Source organism: Primulina tabacum, chromosome 4, assembly GCF_025594145.1.
Source record: "Primulina tabacum isolate GXHZ01 chromosome 4, ASM2559414v2, whole genome shotgun sequence".
NCBI classification, from domain to species: Eukaryota; Viridiplantae; Streptophyta; class Magnoliopsida; order Lamiales; family Gesneriaceae; genus Primulina; species Primulina tabacum.
Window position 1 is genome coordinate 11035492 of NC_134553.1, and position 21615 is coordinate 11057106.

General features: G+C 36.0%; 1 protein-coding gene across 1 annotated transcript; it reads right to left on the reverse strand.

Moving 5' to 3' along the window:
- Positions 1–3341: 3341 nt before the first annotated feature.
- Positions 3342–3839, reverse strand: LOC142541821 (uncharacterized). The gene has a single exon (XM_075648279.1). It carries the CDS (start codon positions 3837–3839, stop codon positions 3342–3344), a length of 498 nt encoding a protein of 165 aa, XP_075504394.1.
- Positions 3840–21615: the final 17776 nt, after the last annotated feature.

Here is a 21615-nt window from a genome sequence, read left to right on the forward strand (position 1 = left end):
AATTACATCTTTCAAGTGTAATATTTTTTCATATGAAATACATTCCATGGTCGCTTGAGAGATCGTCCTTGAGAATCCTCTAAATAAAAAGCTCCCGAGCTAATCTTCCGGGTTATTTTAAAAGGTCCTTCCCACCGAGCTTCCAATTTTCCAACGTTTCCGACTGGATTGACTTTTTTCATCACCAGATCTCCTATTTGAAAGTTTCAGATTCGGACTCGCGTGTTGTATGATTTCATAACTCAGCCTCAGTAAGCTTCTATTCGAATTATAGCATGCTCTTTTTCTCCTCCACCAGATCCAAATCCATTGCTTGGCTTTGATCATTGTTATCCAGGTAAGATTCTACCCGGGCAGAAGATTGTCCAATTTCCACAAGAAGAACCGCTTCAGAACCATATACCAGATTAAAAAAGGAGTCTCTTGAGTAGGTGCTCGGGGAGTGGTTTTGTATGCCCAGAGAACAATAGGCAATTCTTCCACCCAGTATTTTCCTTTGCCATGTAGCCTATTTTTCAAAGCTTGCACAATAATCCTGTTCACAACCTCTGTCTGGACATTTGCTTGAGGATAGGAAACAAAAGTGAAAAGCTGAGTGATTTTCATTTCCTGGCACCAAGCCGTGATCTCTTTTCCATGGAACTGCCTCCCATTATCCGAAATTAGTATCCTAGGAACTCCAATCGGCATACAATATCCTTCCACAGAAACTTGAAAACTTCCTTCTCTGTAATTCTGGCCAAGGGCTCGGCCTCTACCAATTTAGAAAAATAATCAACTGCCACCAAAAGGAATTTCTTCTGAGCCCAAGCAACTGGAAAGGGACCAACAATGCCCATCCCCCACTAATCAAAAGGGCAAGATGCCCAGATGGGCTTCATGAGAGTGGCCAGGCTGTGCTGAAAATTAGAACATGTTGACAACCCTTACATGCCCGGACCACTCGAGCAGAGTCTTGGCTAACAGTGGGCCACCAAAATCCGGCTAGCATTGATTTACAGGCTAACGCTATTCCTCTGAGATGCTCTCCACAACAGCCTTCATGAATCTCCCGGAGGACATAATCCACTTCTCTCATAGATAAGCACTTTAACAGAGGTCTCTGAAATGATCTCCTGTATAATATATTATTTAAGAGAATAAACCTAGGAGCTAGTCTCTTGATCTTCTGAGCTTGAGTTTTGCCTTCAGGGGTAATTCAATGTCAACAATGAACTTGATCAGGGATGTCATCCACGAATCCTCTGGTGCTGGCAATATCTCCTTATCTATGGAAAAATTAGCTATGTAACATGCAATAATTCCCGGGTATTGACTTTCGACATGGAGGTGGCCATTTTAGCTAAAGCATCTGCTTCCCTATTTTCATCCAGGGGAATCTTCTCAGTGCTCCAATCCACAAAGAATTTGCCCTGGGCTTTAATGAGCTTTAGGTATTTAAGCATCCAGTCATCCTTAGCGTCATAAACGCCCTTTATCTACAGAGTAATTAATTGTGAATCGGAATACAAAATGATCCGGGAGGCTCCAATCTCCCGGGCAGCTCGAATACCGACGAGAACATCCTCTTATTCTGCTTCATTATTAGTCACCCGGGAGTCAATTCTTAATTTCAATAATCTTCTCTCTCGTGGGAGCTATTACCACTACTCTTACCCCACATTCGGAAAGGCTAGATGCTCAATCCACAAATACCCTCCATACCTCCTCTTTATCAGGCTGAACCATCTCGGATAAGAAATCTGACAAGGCCTGTGCTTTGATGGCAACCCGGGACCTGTACTCAATGTCGTACTCTCCCAGCTCTATTGTCCATTAGATCATTCTTCCGGATACTTCTGAGTGAGTCATGATCTTCCCAAGAGGAATGTTAGTAAGCACAATGATATGATGCGACAGGAAATAAGGTCCCAGTTTCCGGGCAGTCATAACAAGAGCCAAAGCTATTTTCTCTACTTCATTGTAACGAAGATCAGGTCCTCGAAAGGCATGGCTGACATAATAGACGGGCTTCTGATCAGAGCCCTCTTTCTTTACAAGTACCGAGCTGATAGCATACTCCATAGTGGACAGATAGACAAATAATTTCTCCTCGGCCTCTGGCTATATCAAGACAGGAAGCTCTGCCAGATGACCTTTAAGGTCTTGGAAGGCCTGTTCATATTTCTCATTCCACCCAAACTGATGTGCCTTCTGAAGAACCTGGAAAAATGGATAACTCCGATGTGCTGACCAGGATATGAACAGGGAAAGAGAATCAATTCTCCCGGTCAACTTCTGCACTTCTCGGACAGATCGAGGGGATGTCATGTGTAACACTGACTTGACTTTTTCTTGATTCACCTTGATCCCCCGATCAGTGACCATAAAACGTACCACTCTTTACGCCAAAGATGCATTTGGCCGGATTGATCTTAATTCCATACTGCATAAGAGTAACAAAAGTCTCTCCTAAATCAGAGATGAAACCAGAAACCTCCCTAGACTTGCCCAGGATATTGTCAACATAAACTTCCATATTTCTTCCCAACTGCTTCTCAAATACCTTATTCATTAGACGCTGATATGTGGCCCCGTCATTCTTCAATCCGAAAGGCATGACAACATAGCAAAATGTGCCTCCCGAAGTGATGAAGTTGGCCTTATCTTGATCATTCTTGGCCAGGGGAATTTGATGATATCCCTGGTAAGCATCCATGAAACTAAGTAGTTCATAGCCAGAGGTGGAATCCACCAACTGATCAATTATGGGCAGGGGGTAATGGTCTTTAGGGCAAGCCTTGCTGAGATCTCTGAAATCAACACACATCATCCACTTCCCAGTAGCTTTTAGTATCAGCACCACATTCGAGAGCCAGGTAAGAAATTGTATTTTCCAAATGTGGGCGGCTTGCAGCAAATCTCGGACCTGTTCATCAATTACTTTGTCTTTCTCGGGACCAAAGTTTCTTTTTTTTGCTTCACTTGTTGAGATCCCGGGAGAATATTTAGATGATGCTCAGTGCCCCGGGGAGAGATCCCAATCAATTCATGTTGGGATCAGGCAAACACATTAACGTTAGTTGTTAAAAAATTTATTAAACTGACACGGGTGGATGAGTCAAGGTCCCGAGGCACCCGGATCTCCTTGCCTGGTCCAATCTCCACCACTTCTTTATCATCATCCGCCACAAATTGAACCTCTCCCCTCTCTACCATCATCTCCACCTCTTACCCACCACTCGCTATTTTCTCTTCCCTCTGTGCCTTCTTCTGTTCTACCCGGACCGCCTCCACATAGCACTTCCGGGAAGAAGTTTGATCTCCCCGAAGTTCTCCTACTTGACCTCCCATTGGAAACTTTATCTTTGATGATAGTTGGATGCCACAGCTCTCAATTCGTTCATGGCCGACTGCCCAAGAATAATATTATAAGATGATGGAACATCCACAACAGTGAAAGTAGTCATTACACTCTTCTTGAATTCCCGAGTGCCCAGAGTTAAGGGCAGGACAATCTCCCCCTCCGGATAAACAGCGTGGCCAGCAAAGCCAAAAAGTGATGTCTCCACTGTCTCCAGCTGGTACCCCTGCAAATCCATCTGTATGAGGGCTTCCTTGAAAATGACATTCACAGACCTTCCCGAGTCAACAAAGACCCTCATGATGTTATAATTTGCTACCCTGGCTTGAATTACCAAGGCATCATTGTGGGGAAGATTGACGTCCTTAAGATCCTCCGGGCCAAAGCTAATGACTGCCTCACTTCTCATCATTCCCTCTACCTCCATACAATCCCTCCTACTCCTGGACTTCCGAGCCCGATTGGAGTCTCTATCAGTAGATCCTCCGGAAATCATTTTGATTACCCCAAGGTAGGGGACGAGGCTCTTTTCCTTTCGGGCTCATTATTCCTTCTCCCACTCGGGACACCTCTTGAACCTTCCCGTGCGCTAGGTCCTGGCTGCTGAGTTGTCCAAGGTGACAATCTCGGCCTCTTATTTGATGAATTATGTTCCTGGACAGTGTTTGGGACATAATCTTTCATCATCGTGCGGCGGTTCTCGGTGTTATGATAACATACTTTATGAAGGGTACAAAATCCCTTATTCTCGGGCCTCGTAAATTGTTGAGGTGGTGGCATGTCCCTACTACATTCTTGAACATCCCAAGCCCAGGCCGCTTTCAAAGGCACGTGATGAGAGAAATGCCCCGGGTTACCCCTCCTCTGCCCTCTCTCCTCGGGTCTAGATACCCGGTCTCCCCTCTCTCTCATCAACGCCTCCCTCTTCTGCTTCTGAGCCTCCTCCATATTAATATACTTCTCTGCCCGGGACAACAGATCTTCAAAATCCCCGAGAGTCTTCTTAGTCAATGATCGAAAAAAAACTCCCCCTCCCTTTTACCCTGAGTAAATGCAGTAGTCTTAGTTTCGGGGGCACAAAAAGGGACATCCAGAGCAACACGATTGAATTTCTGGATGTAAGTCCTCAAACTCTCTTCCGGGCTTTGCTTTACTTCGAAAAGACTAAAAGTAGTCTTTTTATGATTCTTGCTGCTGCTGAAGTGATGTAAAAACAACTTTTGGAAATTCTCGTAAGAATGTACACTTTGAGGAGCCAACCCCTCGAACCAACTTTGGACTGAATCAACTAAAGTGGTTAGGAACACTTTGTACTTGATTTTGTCAGCATAATAGTGAAGCATGGTTATGTTCTCAAACCTTGCCAAATGCCCTTCCGGGTCAGCACTGCCATCATAGTCCTTGATTTTGGCAGATTTAAAATTCTCGGGCAGAGGTTCCCGGATAATAGCATCAACAAAAGGGCATCCTCCAGTGACTGCCCGAAGCACTACTTCTTTCACCTATCTGCCCCTCCAAAATCCTCATCTTCTCCCTCAACTCCTTTAACTCTTCTACCATAGTGGGAGATTTAGAATCGGCAGTGGACTCCCTCTCTTCCATCCTTAGTTCCTCCTCCCTCATCTCCTGCTCTCGTTGCTGCTCTCCTTCAGACTGTGTAGCACGATGAGAAGGGTCTCTCCGGGCTACAGCATTCTCTACGGCATCAAATATAATCCGAGCCAACTCTTTTGGGGACAAAGTAATGACATGTGGAGGTCCGTTGGGCGGAGGACCACCCTGTCTAGAGGTAAGTGCATTATCTCCCAGAACCCAGGAAGTGTCCTGATTTATCCTTCTTGTAGGAGCCATATCTATGTCTTGAGCTCAAGCTTCCTACAGATGGCGCCAATGATGATATCCAGGTGAATCGGGTGAGCTGGGTCAGGGCAATCCACCGGATTTGATAAGAGTTATTGTTTAGGGAAAATGAGCAAGGGGTATGTCTGTGAACTATGGCTTCCACCGTGACCTGCAGACAAAGGAAATGAACTCGTGAATGGGCGCCGGAGATGTGTCCGGCATGGCCACTCTGATGCTTAAGTCAGCAGGCTGAAGGTGAAGAATAATGGCAATATATATGAAGATATATGTGAATGACAAGAGCTTAGAAGCAAGAATGTCTAGAGACTTTAAATGAAATATATATCAGTTATTTATAGGAAATAAGATGGTAAATACCTTGTTTTAAGGGCTGGACCTGATAGGGTGTCATGATGAACGAAAATTGGGTTTTAAATAAGCTAGAGTTTTCGAATTTGGGTGCTAAAAGGGCAAGGATGTGCTGCATATGGGTCACGTCCAGAGGCTTCAAGAGGGGTGTATGATGGTCCTAGATAGGCTAAGGGACGGCTGGTGCAATGGCTACGGCGTGGGACGCTAGGGGTTGGCCGCGCAAGGCTTGTTGAAACGACCTCGACTTTTTTCATATATAAATCATAAACTCGAAAATACTAAATAATATAACTTAACATTTTCATAAATCATAATAATTCAACATTTAAAATCTCAAGTGTATAAAAATATCCCTAAATCATCAACTAACCAAAAATCCTACGGCGATATTTAAAAAGATCAACTAACATAAAATTAAAGCATAAAACTCCCTAATAAAATCATTAAAAAAATCTTTAAATCTTTTATCTATAAAATTAGTGCGGAAAATAAAGGTCCCTCGGGAGTGTACTGCTGCATTCGAACCACTTAAGCGTAAGCGTCTCCCATAATGTAATCAAATCGTGCATCATACAAATCTAGTGAGTCTAATGACTCATCACGTTCTAAACCTGAATAGCAAATAATACATTACAATCACATGCATTTAAAAATCATATTTTTATTTAAAATAGTTTTTTGAGCATAAATAAATTATTTAAAATCATTTTTAGCATAAATAAATTATATATTGGAAAATCATTTAATCGTAAAGCTTTCAATCCTTCATCATTTTGGGTGAAGTTTGATCCTTGAAAGTGACTAGTTTTTATCCTTTGGTCGACTGATCAGTCTTCAGCTCCAAATGACCCATGGGGTGGGCATAGGCTCCACCATGGAAATACGATCGTCGGGGTCCCTCTAAGGCCTTGTCCTGTAAACGGGGTCTCTCAAGGCCTTGGACCTCACGATATCCCCCACAAAATCATATATCATATCTTTTGTCACAGTCAATTTACATCCCTCAAAATAATTTTCATTTTCTTTTAGATGCGTAAAATATCGTAACTTCCAAAAATAGTATTTTAACAGTAAAAATTGCACATTTTTACCTTAAATCATAAAATATCATATTTTCGTCAAAATCAGCATTTTAAATTATAAAATAATCATTTCACATGCATTATGATCCTTTAGGACGCTGCCAAGCTTTACGTAATTCTCAAGTGTAAAATGATTGTTTTATCTTTTTCTTACTTTTAATGACATGGACTTATCCCAAATAATCATTTAGGCTAAAATATAATTTTCCATAATTTTATTCAGCTTAAATCGAGACTTTTCAATTAATTCTTTAATTAACAATTCGCGAGTCGTTTAATTCTCGAATAAATTCAACACTTAATATTTTCTTCCCAAATTTTTAACATAGACTTTTTATTACCTAAACTACCCTTGTGAGCCATTAACCACCCCCGTGGACCCTTGGTTCCAATTTATATTCTTAAATTCTCGTTTTTTACCCTTCAAGGAACTCACCGAGCCGTCTCCTTATTCCACCGAGCCATGGTCGATCCACCGAGCCATGGTCGAGCCACCTCAAGCCAGGCCCTAGCCAACCCATCTAGGCACCATCCTGACCAATCCTAACCCTTAGAACCTGATCCTAACTCACGCAACTCTCCTGGATAGAAGACACAAAGCTGCACGTGACCCTTCACTCTCGCCTAGGACTCCTGGCTAACTAGGACTCTTCTAGCCGAGCCACCACCGAGCTCACCTGACCCTCACCGACCCTAGAACACGTCCAGACCCAACCAAAGCCAGCCCAGACCTCTGAACCCGTGCACGAAGTGCTGCAAGCCTGCTGCACCAGCAGCCGCGCGAGGTGCTCTTCCTAGGCACTGTGAGTTCACTACCTCGGCTAGGACTCTTGCTCAAGCCACCCTCGAGTCCCAACCTTCCTGACCTTCTCTCACCCTGAGCCACCTCCTAGATGACCTAGCCAGCCCTTAAACCTTTCGAAGGCTGCAGCGCTCGGCTGCACCAATTACATGCAAGGGAGGGGTCCATGTGATCATGGACTCTTCCTAACTGACTAGACACGGACCCTACCAGACCCTAGATAGGTTCCTCACCAGGCCTCCAACATCCCTGTTCAAGCCCAGGCCCAGCCAAGCCCTCACACGAACCCCATGACCCATAACATGCAAGGAAACCTTCCCCTCTTCTAGCCACTTTACACAGCCCTTGATCCTATGGTTCCAGCCTTGTTTTTACTTCAAATAATTCATAGTTCATTCATATATCATCCTATGTTGGCAGCGTGTCCATTGGTTTCATAACGTTTTCAAAACCAAGCATTAAATCGTTGAAACTTTGAAAATATTTGATAAAACGTTGAACCAATCGTACAAACGTATTTTTCATGCATAAACAATTAAATCATGCATATTATGATTCGTATGATGTTTAAAAGAGTTTAGAAAATGTGTCTTTGCGTTTATAACGCTCGAATAAACGATCGTTGGCGAGGGGGCGAAGTTAGACGACCGGACGACGAAGAATCCTAGATTTTCCTCCTCTTGATATTTTTGAAATTCTAGTGTGATAATAGTATATTTTTGGCTGGTATAGGTGAATTATGGTGTTTTGAAAGCCTATGTAACATATTTATATATTTAGTTGCAAGTTAATGGGCTTTGGTTTTGGGCCTCCAAGCAGAGGAGCAATTGGGCCTACTCAATTTAATTAAATTGAGCTCAATAAATCTTATTTAATTTAAACATAAAAGTTTATAAAATTAGTTTCCCAAAAATACTATTTGTGATATTTTTAAAACTCCTTATTTGATCAAAATCGGCTTCCCGGGAAAAATCGAGCTCGACTCGTAAAATAATATGAAATCTAACATTTTTAAAAAAATAAATAAATTATTTAATCACATTAAGAAGTGTAATACCTCATAATTAGGTATATATTTAATTATTATATATTACTAATAAATTTTTTTATTTATTAAAAATAAAATAAAATGAAATAACTAAGTCAAATATTTAAATATATTCTTAGCTACTCATACATGCATGCATAGGAGGTATCATCATCATCATACTTGCTTAACTAACACTCCACCTTCCTTCTTGCCCAACCGGCAATCGGAAGATGTCCAACATAGATTGGAGGAAAGGCTTGCTTCTTGCCTATAAAAGAAAGCCATTCACTTGATGAATTTCAAGAGTTTCTTAGCCTAATTTTTGAGTTTCAAGGGCTGGTCGAGAGTAGGATTTGAGTTGTGTGAGAATGAGGCTTTTTAATAGTTGAGAAAAATAAGAAAAAAATTCATTTCTATACCTCAAACTCCTCCAAAAACTCTAGAAAAATTCCTCAAAACTCTCTACTTACCCAGAAAGCTATCAGAGAAGGAGGTGTCGAAAAATTAGCAGTCAATTTTTCGTCAAAATTCATAAACCACCGCTGCCCGAGAAGGAAATAGTGCCGGAAAACTCACTTTTTAGGTATTGTTTTCACTCCCAATTTCCGTAATTTTGCTGGCCGTATTTCACCTTAGTATCAACATGAAGGTTGTTCATTGTATGTCATACTTCTCATTCATATCTTTGGTTTCTTGGAATCGGCCTCGGAAATAGTGTTTTTCGGCAGCTGAGGCCGGGGTGTGAGTTTTACTAGTTTTTCCTTTTCTGGCACGTTTCGGCTGAGAATTTCAGAAAGCTTATAACATAAGAGTTGTAGGAAATCGTATTTTAAGTTTTCTGGAAAAAAAATGGGACACGCGTGGTGGCCGGACGCCGGCCACGCGCCGATTCCATGCGTGGTGGCCGGACGCCGGCCACGCGCCGTTGGAATCGGCGCGTGTGTTACAGTCGCCGTAGAAAAATGACAATTTTAATTTTCGAAGCATACTCTATATTATTCTAGGCTGCTGTGCAAGTTTCGTAAATTTTGGATGATTATTTCATTTACTATAAATTTTTAAATGTTAAAACTATGATTTTCAGATATTATATGATACTTGTATGATCGTTTGAATCTTTTATACCTGTTTCTTGTCTTCAATACTTTGAAAATATATCACTAGAAGTAGCTTTGAAGTTTTATAATTTTTGGACTTACAAGCTATTTTTTTATATGTTTGTGAGTAATATATTCGTATTTATATAAATAAAATATGAAGTAAATAAATAAATAAAAATTATGATGTTACTTTTGGGATAATATTTTGTAAATTATTATGAACATTTAAAGTACATACTCTTACTAAGACATAAGACGAGTCCAAAGATTTTCTATATGCTTATTACTATGGTATTTTATGTCACCAAATAAAATATAAAGTTATGAGCTAATTTTGGGGATAGTCTATATTAAAAAGGAATTAGGAAGTATTATACTATACTAATGTTAATCACCTTGTTCAATAGGATTGGCTTGAAATTTGGATTCTCACACTCATCTATAGTAAGTTACTAAGGTGAGGAATTTACTTTTACCGTTCTTCCTATAACTTTGACAGTTGGCCTGAAAATTATGATATGATATTTTATTAAATGATATTTGCCATGTTTTATTGATTTCTTGTGCTTGTCCATAATTATTGTATCTCTTAATCTCGTTGATGCATCACTTCGATGGCCACTCCTTCTATCATAATAAATCATCAATCATGTCTATATCCTTCTTACCGATAGAATCTATCATCTTGATCGCATCATAGTCAAATTTATTCTGCTTAATTTACTCATTACTGTTATTACATAATGATGGAATGCTTCACTGAAAAGTTCTCATTGTAATATCATCACACTAAGTGTGATTCTTATCGAACTTTCACCAAATAAGGTCTTGGTTAATCAACGAATGAATGAACGAATGATTGAATGATAAAATGATTTACCAAGACGGAGCCCTGGACAACGGACTTTGGTCTGGAAATTGAGTCTATTGAACAACGTGACTTTGTTCCGGGTATATTAGTTCAATTGGCTCGATATTCTTGCTAATGATATTTTCTATCTTTTGCATTCATATAGTCGGATACTCACCCTATTGTCTATTATATCATTCTGTTAAATTTAACATCATATTGATTATTATTTAATTCTCACTGAGTCCTTAAAGACTTAACCTCTCTATTTTCTTTATCTATTGTAATTTCCAGAGGCGGGTATACCGGAATTGGATAAATAAGGAAATATCGGTGAATGATCTAGCAGTGGTTGTCTAAAATATTTATAATAAATCCTTTTTTTTATGTTTTATGTTTGGTCTTGTAATAACTCCATCGAAATTTACTGGTGCTTGTTCATTTCGCTTCTGCTAATAAAGTTTAGTAGATTTTTTTTACTGTCTATAATACTTCAAAGGACTATTTCCGCACGAGATATACTTAGGTAAGGTGGCATTTCTCGAGGGCTAAGTCCTGAGTTGGGGTGTCACAGGAAGCCTTGCAATTATTTAATTAAAAATAAATATTCTTGTCTTGGTCGTCCCCGGTCTCCTTTCCCCTGCCTATTATCGAATATTCGAGTAAAATCCTGAAATAATGTCATATTATCATTTAATCATGCAATCATACCTTTAATCATTTAATAACTATCATGCAAGCATTTAAAATCAATTAAATAAAACAATTAAGCAATTCAAATAATTTGCATGCATGTGGTTTACATAAGTTGGTTTTTCGAACGTTACACTTGTTGGTGATGTTTTATGGGTTGTCAAGTGCATGGGCTGTAGAGGCTGTTCTAGTAGGTTGTTAAGGGCTTGGTCATGGTCCTAGGAAGGTTACATAAGGTCTGGTTGGGTCAGCCAAGGGCTAGGGTCGAAGCAAGTTAGGGTTTTATGCAAGCTAGGGTTTTCGGAAATGAGCAGAATTTTTCTGCATGGTCCTAGGCTTGTTCAAGGGTCTTAATTGGTTAGTAAGGTGTTAATAAGCTATGGTTCAAGTTTGGTTAAGTTTTGAGTCGATACGGGTTAAAACCGGCACGTACGGTTAAATTTTAAAAAGAATTAAGAAATTAGTTGAGGAGCTAAATTTTACGCCTAAGAAATATTTATGAGTGTATTTTAAGGTGTCATGTTAAGTTTAGGGATGAAAAAGTTTATGTTTAAATTTTTGGAACAAAATACTAAGTGTTGAATTTATTCGGGGTAAAAACGCTTCATGGTTTAGTCAATAAGCTATTATATCAAAAGGGTCTGGTTTACGTCTAAGAAAAATACTAAAGGACAAATTTATGCTTATATGATGATTTGAGATAGGTTCGGGTCAATAAAAGTAAGAAAATGTTAAAATCGAGAATTTTCGTGTCCAAGGATAAAATGGTCATTTTGCATCCCGAGTAGTACGAAAGGCTTGGCAGTGTCCCGAAGAATCATAATACATGCTAAATGTTATTTTAAAATTTCTATGATGAAAATATGGAATTTTATTATTTATGGTAAAGTTGTGCAATTTTTAATGTTAAAATATTATTTTTGGAAAGTCGTGATATTTTGTGCTTTAAATAGGAAAAAAGAAAAATATTTTGAGGGATGTGAATTGACTGTAACAAATGACATTGAGGATATGTGGGGGATCCGCTTTAAGAAGGAACGATGAACTTACAATTTTATGGGAATGTCGTGAGGGAAAAAGCCCCGAGAGGGAGCCCGTTTACGGAAAAAAGCCCTAGAGGGAGCCCGACGAGCGTATTTCCATGGCGATGCCTAGTGCCCGTCCCCATGTGCTATAGTGAGTTAAAAATGATTGGTCGACTAGAGGATAAAAGGCTAGTCACTTCAAGGATCAAACTTCACCCAAAATGATAAAGGATGCAAAGCTTTAGGATTTTATGATATATGATTAATTTATGCTTAAGAGTTATTTTAAATAAAAGTATGTTTCAATGCATATGCTTGTATATGTATTATTTGCTACTCATGCTTAGAATGTACTGAGTCATTATACTCACTAAATTTGAATGCTGCAGGTGATGATGATATTGAGGGAGGCGCTGAGGCTTGAGTGGATCGAGTACGACAGTACATTCCCGAAGGACATTTATTTCCGCACTAGATTGATAGGCAAAGTTTAAAAGATTTTGTTAAGGATTTTATTTGAGATTTTATGCTTTATTTTGAAGTTAGTTTTGATCATGTTAAAGATAGAAGTCGAGTTTGGTAATTGACGATTTTAGGAATTTAATGCACTTGAGATTTAAGTTGTTAAATTATTTTGATTTATTAAAATGTTAAGTTATTTATAAATGGTGATTTTCAAATTAATGGAAAAAAAATTTAGTAGAATTTTAAAGTAAAAAGTAAGGGTCATTTCAGTTGGTATCAGAACGAAGGATCCCGAAAGGGTTGTGTTACTACAACTCCGAGAAGCTCAAGAAATCACGCCTCAAATCTGTGAGTTGAATGTTTAATAATTTATATGCTGAAATTTTTTTTGAATGCTTTTATGATATAAAAATTTGGAGGTTTCATTTTTTCTTTAAATTAAATACATATTGGTTACGTGGTTTGGACGGTATGAACAATTATATTTCAGAGACGGGAGGGGAATTTGGTTTTGTGTCTCGAAATTTTGCACTATCTAAGATTAAGTTGAGACGAATTGAACTTGGTGATTTTGGACAATATGTTTCGAACTTTATACTGTGCAGGAAGAGAATTTCGGACTTGATAGTGTGGGTTGAATTTTAAGGAATCATGATCTTAAGGACTGAATTAAAATAATTTGAGGGAATTAATTGCAAGTTTTCGGAAATTTTGAGGGTGATTTTGATATAATTCGAAAATCAAAGGTCTTAGTGTATGAATCCGAAAACTTGGAGTGCTAAAGTGCAAAATTTTGGGGATAAATTGGAGAATTCAAGAATTTTGGGTCTTGATTGCAAATTTTAGGAGGATTATGGGGCCATTTTAACAATTTTGATGAGAAAGTAAGATTCGTCGAATTAATTATTTTTGGGTATCATGGTGGATTATAGTGAATTTCAGTAGTATTATAGGTGTTATAAGTTTATGACGTGAAGAACAAAGTATATAAATATTGAAAATAACATTTAATCGAAAATATTATTATTTTTGGTTTTATCATAAGATACAAATATCCTTGGCTTCAACGATTTTTATTGGATCAGAAAATCTGGGGGTCTGCATTTTGGATTTTAGAATTTAGTAAGATATGTAACGGGTCAATGACTGAAGGAGAAAATCAGTAAATGAAATTCGTTTATATTGGCATATTAGGCAAAACTATTGAAATGTTATGAAGGAGTCGATGAATATAAACTAAGAAATCTAGGAGTTCGTATGATTTCTGTTAAATTTTAGTTTATAGGATTTAAGAAATTATTAGGTGAGGATTATACGTGGTAATTGTGGAATTTGGGCAGTAAGCTAAAAGAAAGAATTTTGTCATCAAACCTTATAAGGATTAGGACATTTGAGGAATTGTTAAAGTTATCAAGAAACAACTTGTGGTGTCATAAAATATTTATTTGGGATTAGGAAATTAGGAACCTAAGTTCTGAATTGGTGATAAGAGTACAATGATTACTAAGGTATGAAATATGTATTGAATTGTATAGTAAGTTCTATTAGGTAAATAATTTATGATTTTATGGATGCTAGATTTTGTGAACTATGAGATTTATGGGAATAGATGGAGCTGAAGCTCCATGGATCAGTTTTCAAGTTGCAATATAAAAATTATTTTTGGGTCAAGGATTTACCTTGTGAATATTAAGTTTGGATTTTAGGAATGTTAAACACTTAAATTGGATATGTAGGATCTTGAATTACCTTGACTACAGTAAGTTAATGAATGATATTTCCGAGATAAAGAAATTACTCTACCTTTTGGGATAACAATTAAATAACTACCTTACGTGAAATAAATCACAGATTATGGATAAGCACCGAGGAAAGAGTATCACAATAAGTTTTGTATTTACACGATACTAGGAGTAAAAATTTTATTGGAAGGTGGATAAAGGTTTTCTTCCATAAGACATTAAGATTTTGTAAGTGTAAGGTCATAGGACATTATCTTGAATTTCGAGGTTTCATATAAGTTTTCAATTGGATAGTGGGATATAGAATCAAATCATGATGTGAAATGGTAATTCGGTAGGCTTGAATCGTTTAAGTACTTGGAATGCTTGGGATTTAAGAAAACGAATTGGTGATAGGGTTAAGGACAATATGTTTGGCATATACAAGAATGAGGTTTTAGTAAGTACCAGTTATTATGGGTTCTATAATCATGGATACTATACGTAATGGATTGAAACTAGGTTAGGAAATAAGAATATATTTTGGAGATAATAACTTATACGATCAGGATTACTTAAGAACGAGCCAATTAAGAAAGTAATCTTTAGGAAGATGAAATAAATTAAAGTAACTTAGGATTTATAATTGATAGGGAATGTAGAGTTAATTATGGCTTTGAGTTCCTTGAAATCAAGAAATTTGGCAAAATATATAAAATGAAATATGATATATCAGATTAAACAGCGAAAGCGGGATAAAGTGCAAAATTTAAGTCAATAAGATTAAGTATGAAGTGAATGAGGGAGCCTAAGCTTTTCAATAATCAAGACTAGACAAATTTCGAGGACGGAATTTTATTTATGCATGGGGGGAGAATTTGTAACGCTCGAAATTCAGTCCATATAGACCGCATGCATGAAAATAATTAAATTGCTAAAATATTTTAATTAAATGATTTTGGATGCATGAATGATATATTTTAAGTGTATAAATGATTAATTGGGTAATTTTGTTTGATTCCATGATTTAAATATCTTCAGACGAATATCGGTGGTTGGCCGGAACAGAGGACATGAGCGATTAAAGTGTTAAAGATTTAAAAGCTAAATTTTTATTTTTAGTTAAGAAAATATTTATTTTAAATATTTTAAGAATTATTGCATTTCTAGGCTCAAATTTAAATTAATTAGTGGGACCAAGGAATTTAATGTATTTTATAAGAATTTATTGTATTTTATAAGGGGATATTTGGAAATTTATATTTCAAACATTTTTAATTAAAGCCTAATGATTTTATTAATCTTAATGGACCTAATTTATTAATTAAAATCTAGTGTTGATTAAGTCCATTAATTAAAAAGTTAAGAAACCTTTTTGTTTATTTATTTATTTATTTAAACCTAAACCTAAACACACACACCCCTAAATACCTGCACACAGACACCGAAACACACACACATAATACATGAATTGTTGGAAAGAAAGGAACGAACAACGGCTAACTTGGACTCTTGGCAAGGGAAGTTTTCGATTTTTTTTCTCCTTCGATCTTCGTTTTTCTTCCTCGTTATTCATTCCAAAAACGACCATCCGACTCCCTTGCATCCCAAGGTGGGTTTTTTGTGGAGTTTTGACAAGAAAAAATGGTAGAAAAAATAGAAATCGTCCTCCGTTCGTTACCGACGTTATACCGCTTTGGTAGGCGTATTTCGAGTGTTTTAAACGAAAAGACACGTTTATAAACCTTATTTTTGCACCATTCAAATCATATTATGCGTAATTAATCATGTTTGCATGAAAAATAAAAAATCCTCCTTTTATTTTCGTTTTTATGGCATGACGTGAACAAAACTTGAGTTTTTGTGTTTCTAAATTCATGGTCATGATGCACAAAGAGGCTTTCATGGTAGGGCTATGGGAATGGAAGTTTTTCCACATGTTTAAGGGTCCTTAGGTGATTGTTTAAGGGCTGGACATGATAGGGTGTCATGATGAACGAAAATTGGGTTTTAAATAAACTTGAGTTTTCGAATTTGGGTGCTAGAAGGGCAAGGATGTGTGCTGCATATGGGTCACTTCCAGAGGCATCAAGAGAGGTGTATGATGGTCCTAGATAGGCTAAGGGACGTCTGGTCCAAGGGCTAGGGCATGGGACGCTAGGGGTTGGCCGCGCAAGGCTTGTAGGTGATGGTTTATGGGTTGGCAAGTGCATGGGCTGTAGAGGCTGTTCTAGTTGGTTGTTAAGGGCTTGGTCATGGTTCTAGGAAGGTTACATAAGGTCTGGTTGGGTCAGCCAAGGGCTAGGGTCGAAGCAAGTTAGGGTTTTGTGCAAGCTAGGGTTTTCAGAAATGAGCAGAATTTTCCAGCATGGTTTTAGGCTTGTTAAAGGGTCTTAATTGGCTTTATCTGGGATGAAAAAGGGTTAGTAAGGTGTTAATAAGCTATGGTTCAAGTTTGGTTAAGTTTTGAGTCGATACGGGTTAAAACCGGCACGTACGATTAAATTTTAAAATGAATTGGGAAATTATTTGAGGAGCTAAATTTTACGTCTAAGAAATATTTATGGGTGTATTTTAAGGTGTCATGTTAATTTTAGGGACGAAAAGTTTATGTTTAAAATTTGGGAAGAAAATATTAAGTTTTGAATTTATTCGGGGTAAAAACCCTTCATGGTTTAGTCAATAAGTTATTAAATTGAAAGGCTCTGTTTCACGTCTAAGAAAAATATTAAAGGACAAATTTAAGCTTATATGATGATTTGGGATAGGCTCGGGTCAATAAAAGTAAGAAAAGGTCAAAATCGAGAATTTTCGGGTCCAAAGGTAAAATTGTCATTTGCATTACGGGTAGTACGAAAGGCTTGGTAGTGCCCCGAAGAATCATAATACATACTAAATGATATTTTAATATTTATGATGAAAATATGGAATTTTATGATTTATGGAAAAGCTGTGCAATTTTTACTGTTGAAATGCTATTTTTGGAAAGTGGTGATATTTTATACTTTAAAAAGGAAAAATATTTTGAGGAATGTGAATTGACTATGACAAATGATATTGAGGATATGTGGGGGATACGTTTTAAGAAGGAATGATGAACTTACAATTTTATGGGAATTTCGTGAGGGAAAAGACCCTATCTATCGGGAGCCTGGTGTTCGTCCCCATGCACTATGGTTAGGGGTGTCAATCGGGTCAGGTAGGTCGGGTTTCAGGTCAACCCGCGCAATTTTTTTTTCAGCCCGAACCCGAAGCAACCCAAAAACCCCCAACCCAAACACAAACTCGTCTAACCCGACTCAACCCGTCTAACCTGCCTAACCCGAATTTTATTTAATTTTTTTAAATAATTAATGAAAAAAATTCGAAAATATAAAAAATTATAATAATACTTTAATTTAAACACATAACAACAAAATTTTCGATTTAAATTTGAAAGTTTAATTGTAGAAAATTAAAAGTATATTTACTAAATAGAATAAACAATTGTTAAAAAAATAAAAAATATACAAAATAAATATTAAATAATGAAAATTTATCATATAAATATACAATAAATTTTGTTCAAACATACAATATATAAAAATAAAGGTAATATTTAAAAAAAAAAAACAATTTGGGTCAACCTGCGATCCAACCCAAAACCCGTCTAACCTGGCACTAACTCGAACCCACCCAAACGAATCTGACCCGAACACGAAAAATGCCAACCCGAACCTGATTTTTTTCGTGTTGGGTCGTATCGGGTTGACGGGTCGTGTTGCATTTTGCAACCCCTAGCTATAGTGAGCTAAGACTGATCGGTCGACCAGAGGATAAAAGGCTAGTAACTTTCAAGGAACAAACTTCATCCAAAATGATAAAGGATGCAAAGCTTTACGATTTTATGATATATGATTAATTTATGCTTAAAAGTTATTTTAAATAAAAGTATGTTTTAATGCATGTGCTTGTATATGTATTATTTGCTACTCATACTTAGAATGTAACGAGTCATTAGACTTGCTAGGTTTGAATGCTGCAGGTGATGATGGTATTGAAAGAGACGCTGACGCTTGAATAGATCGAGCACGACAGTACATTCCCGAGGGAGATTTATTTCCGCACTAGGTTGATAGGGAAAGTTTAAAAGATTTTGTTGAGGATTTTATTAGAGATTTTATACTTTATTTTGAAGTTAATTTTGATTATGTTAAAGGTAGAAGTCGAGTTTTGGTAATTGATGATTTTAGGAATTTTATGCACTTGATATTTAAATTGTTAAATTATTTTAATTTATGAAAATGTTAAATTATTTATAAATGGTGATTTTTGAATTAATAGAAAAAAAAATTAGTACAATTTTAAAGTAAAAAGTAAGGGTCGATTCACCCTAGATCATTGATAGTGCCGGCAATAACCAGTAGATTATAGTTAGCGTACAATACGATCTCTTCAACCCATATATCCCAATTAAATATACAACCATTGGTATATCGAGAGCTGCAAATGAATTTGAAAACATGTGATGTACATTTGAGTAATGATAGTGACATCATATAAGCAACTGAGAAAATATATTTCCCTAAAGCACATGTCTTGCTCTGGCTAGAGACTCCCTGCATTATTAACTTATCAAATCACATAGGATATCTTCACCCGTAGGCAAGCCGTGAATCCTCGACTACAGTGCATTGGATCCTACGTTTTTTGAAAGTACAACCAACATCACCACCCGATGACCCTCAATGGAGTCGGTAATCGAGTCAAAGTATATGCTTGTACGTAGAGCCTCCATGTTATCTCGGGTCAAAGGAAAGTCTGAGGGACGGTTGTTCAGTGTCTCATCAAATGATCACTCATCTTTATAAATGGACATCTTCATGCATTTACCAATGAAATTTACATCACATAATATATTCTCAAGTTCGAGCTGATATTTATTTTTATTTTAGGCGGCTGAATCGACTAGAATTTTAGAATATATATTATACTTCCAAATAAATTTCATGATGTATGTTAAAAATAGATCTCGTGGTACTTATTATATATTCAATGGATCTATCTATAAAGCTTACATGGGTATAAAAATAAAGTAAATTTCATAATTGGATAAAACTATAAAATATCATTATATTAAACATCGTTTGTTTTTTTTTTTTAAAAGTCAATAAAAATCAAGCAAAAAATTGACTTACCGAGCGCTTACTCTAACAGCCAAATCATTGTATTTTATACATGTTTTACGCTTAATTCCACTGATTCTCATTTGATCTCATGCTTACAACATTGATTCTTTAAAAAACAACTTGAGGAAGCAAGATTCAGTTGGAAGATTTGTGCTACAGAAGACGATGCATGGAATATAGCTGAATACTGTCCATATTGGAATAAAACATAAAATGATTTTTGTGAGACGATCTCACGAGTTTATACCCGTGAGACGGATCGACCCTTCCATTCCAACTATGAAAATTAATATTTTTTTTTACATAAAACATAATATTTTTTTTTACATAAAACATAATATTTTTCATGAGTTGTATCGAATCGAAGATCCATTTCAGAAAATTGATTCGTAAGACAGTCTCACAAAAATTTAATCTAAAACATAACACAGTGATTTCATCATAACGTAATAGTAATTAAAGAGTGGAAGGAACTTATTTCCAATAGTGGGATTCCTATCATGCCATAAATCTTAAAATACCTGATTTGAAAAGGAATATAAGAGCATATGCTTGGAAGATCCTCTCTCCACTCACATATTCCAGACTAACTTTATACTTTAAAATCCCATTTCTTCAAATCAAAGAGTCATATATAAATTCCCCTATGAGGAATAATCAGTTTTCTCCATCCATTGTGCTACAATTTTTTTTTCTTTCACAATGGGAAAGGAGAGAAGAAAGATCTAAAGGGATGGTTCAAATCTCCATTAGTTTGGGCAACTGAGTATCCTTTGGCAATGTAACGAGATGCTATATATATATATATATATATATATATATATATATATATATAGCTTTATAATCTTCAAAAGTTAAGCTATACTTTTCTTTTTTATATTTGGTTTAAATTTTGGTTACATGTTCTCCAAATATATGTTCATTAAAAGCAAGATTTATATGAGTGGTTTAATTTATGGTTGATCAATTATAATATATACTTTGTTCTAATAATTTTCCATTGTCTAACATGATTTTATGGTGACAAATTAAGAGACATTTCTACATTCTAACTAGTTTGTCTTGGCTTATATCCAATTTGTGATTATGGCTATGGCTCCATGTTATTATTATTGTATGCTTCGCCTCAAAAAAATCAACAAGATTTCATGCATAACAGCCATATTGTTTCGATGGAGAGGAAAAACCTATGATTAACTTTTCGCACGTGATTTTAAATTTGCATCCACGAGTATTTTATTAACCAATTTTCTCATTATTAATAAATTTATGCAAGGAACAAAAAAGTTGCTAGATAATTAATCATGATATGAAAAGCAATTCAAGAATAACTATTTTTCGGTGTAGCATAGTACAATTATTTACAATCGAAAAAAATAATAATTTATTTTTAGTATTTGTAAATTAATATTTAGATTTATATATGATTTAGGTTAATTTTTTTATTACATATAATTTAATTATTAATTATTATATGACATGGCAAAAGATTGTGCTTGATTACAACTTGTATTGTATTTAAAGTCGTTAATTGCATGAAAAATAGACTAATATGATAAATTTTAACATTATTAAATATTTAAATGGATCAAAATCGATTATTTTTAAATAGTCGTAGGAATAATTTATATGTTCAAAATATATAGCGAATTGTAATTTATTATGATTAATTTTGATATTTAAATTTATCAAAAATAAAAATGGAAATGGATTAATAATAAATAGTTAAAAGGAATAATTTTGATATTCAAATAAATACACGAGAAGAACCATTATGATTTATGCGCTTGTACATCTAGGACAGTAGGAATCTAAAATAGCGTTGAGCAAATATCCACTTCAAAACCCAAAAGGAGTTGACCGGGCCAACCCGATCAAATCCAAACCAGTTAAGGCCAAGTGATTAAATGTGCTCTTGTAATTGGGTGAAATAACTCTTAATTTGGTATTTATTTTTTTAATGAAAAATTACAATTAAATGTTAGTTTTTTTTAAAAAAAAAAAAATCAACTATATTGTCAGAATTGGATATTAGTATTATATCTTTCCATTGACAGATTTAATCATTTCATCACGAGTGCTCACGTAAGTGTTGCATCAATAGAAGATTATCACCACGTCA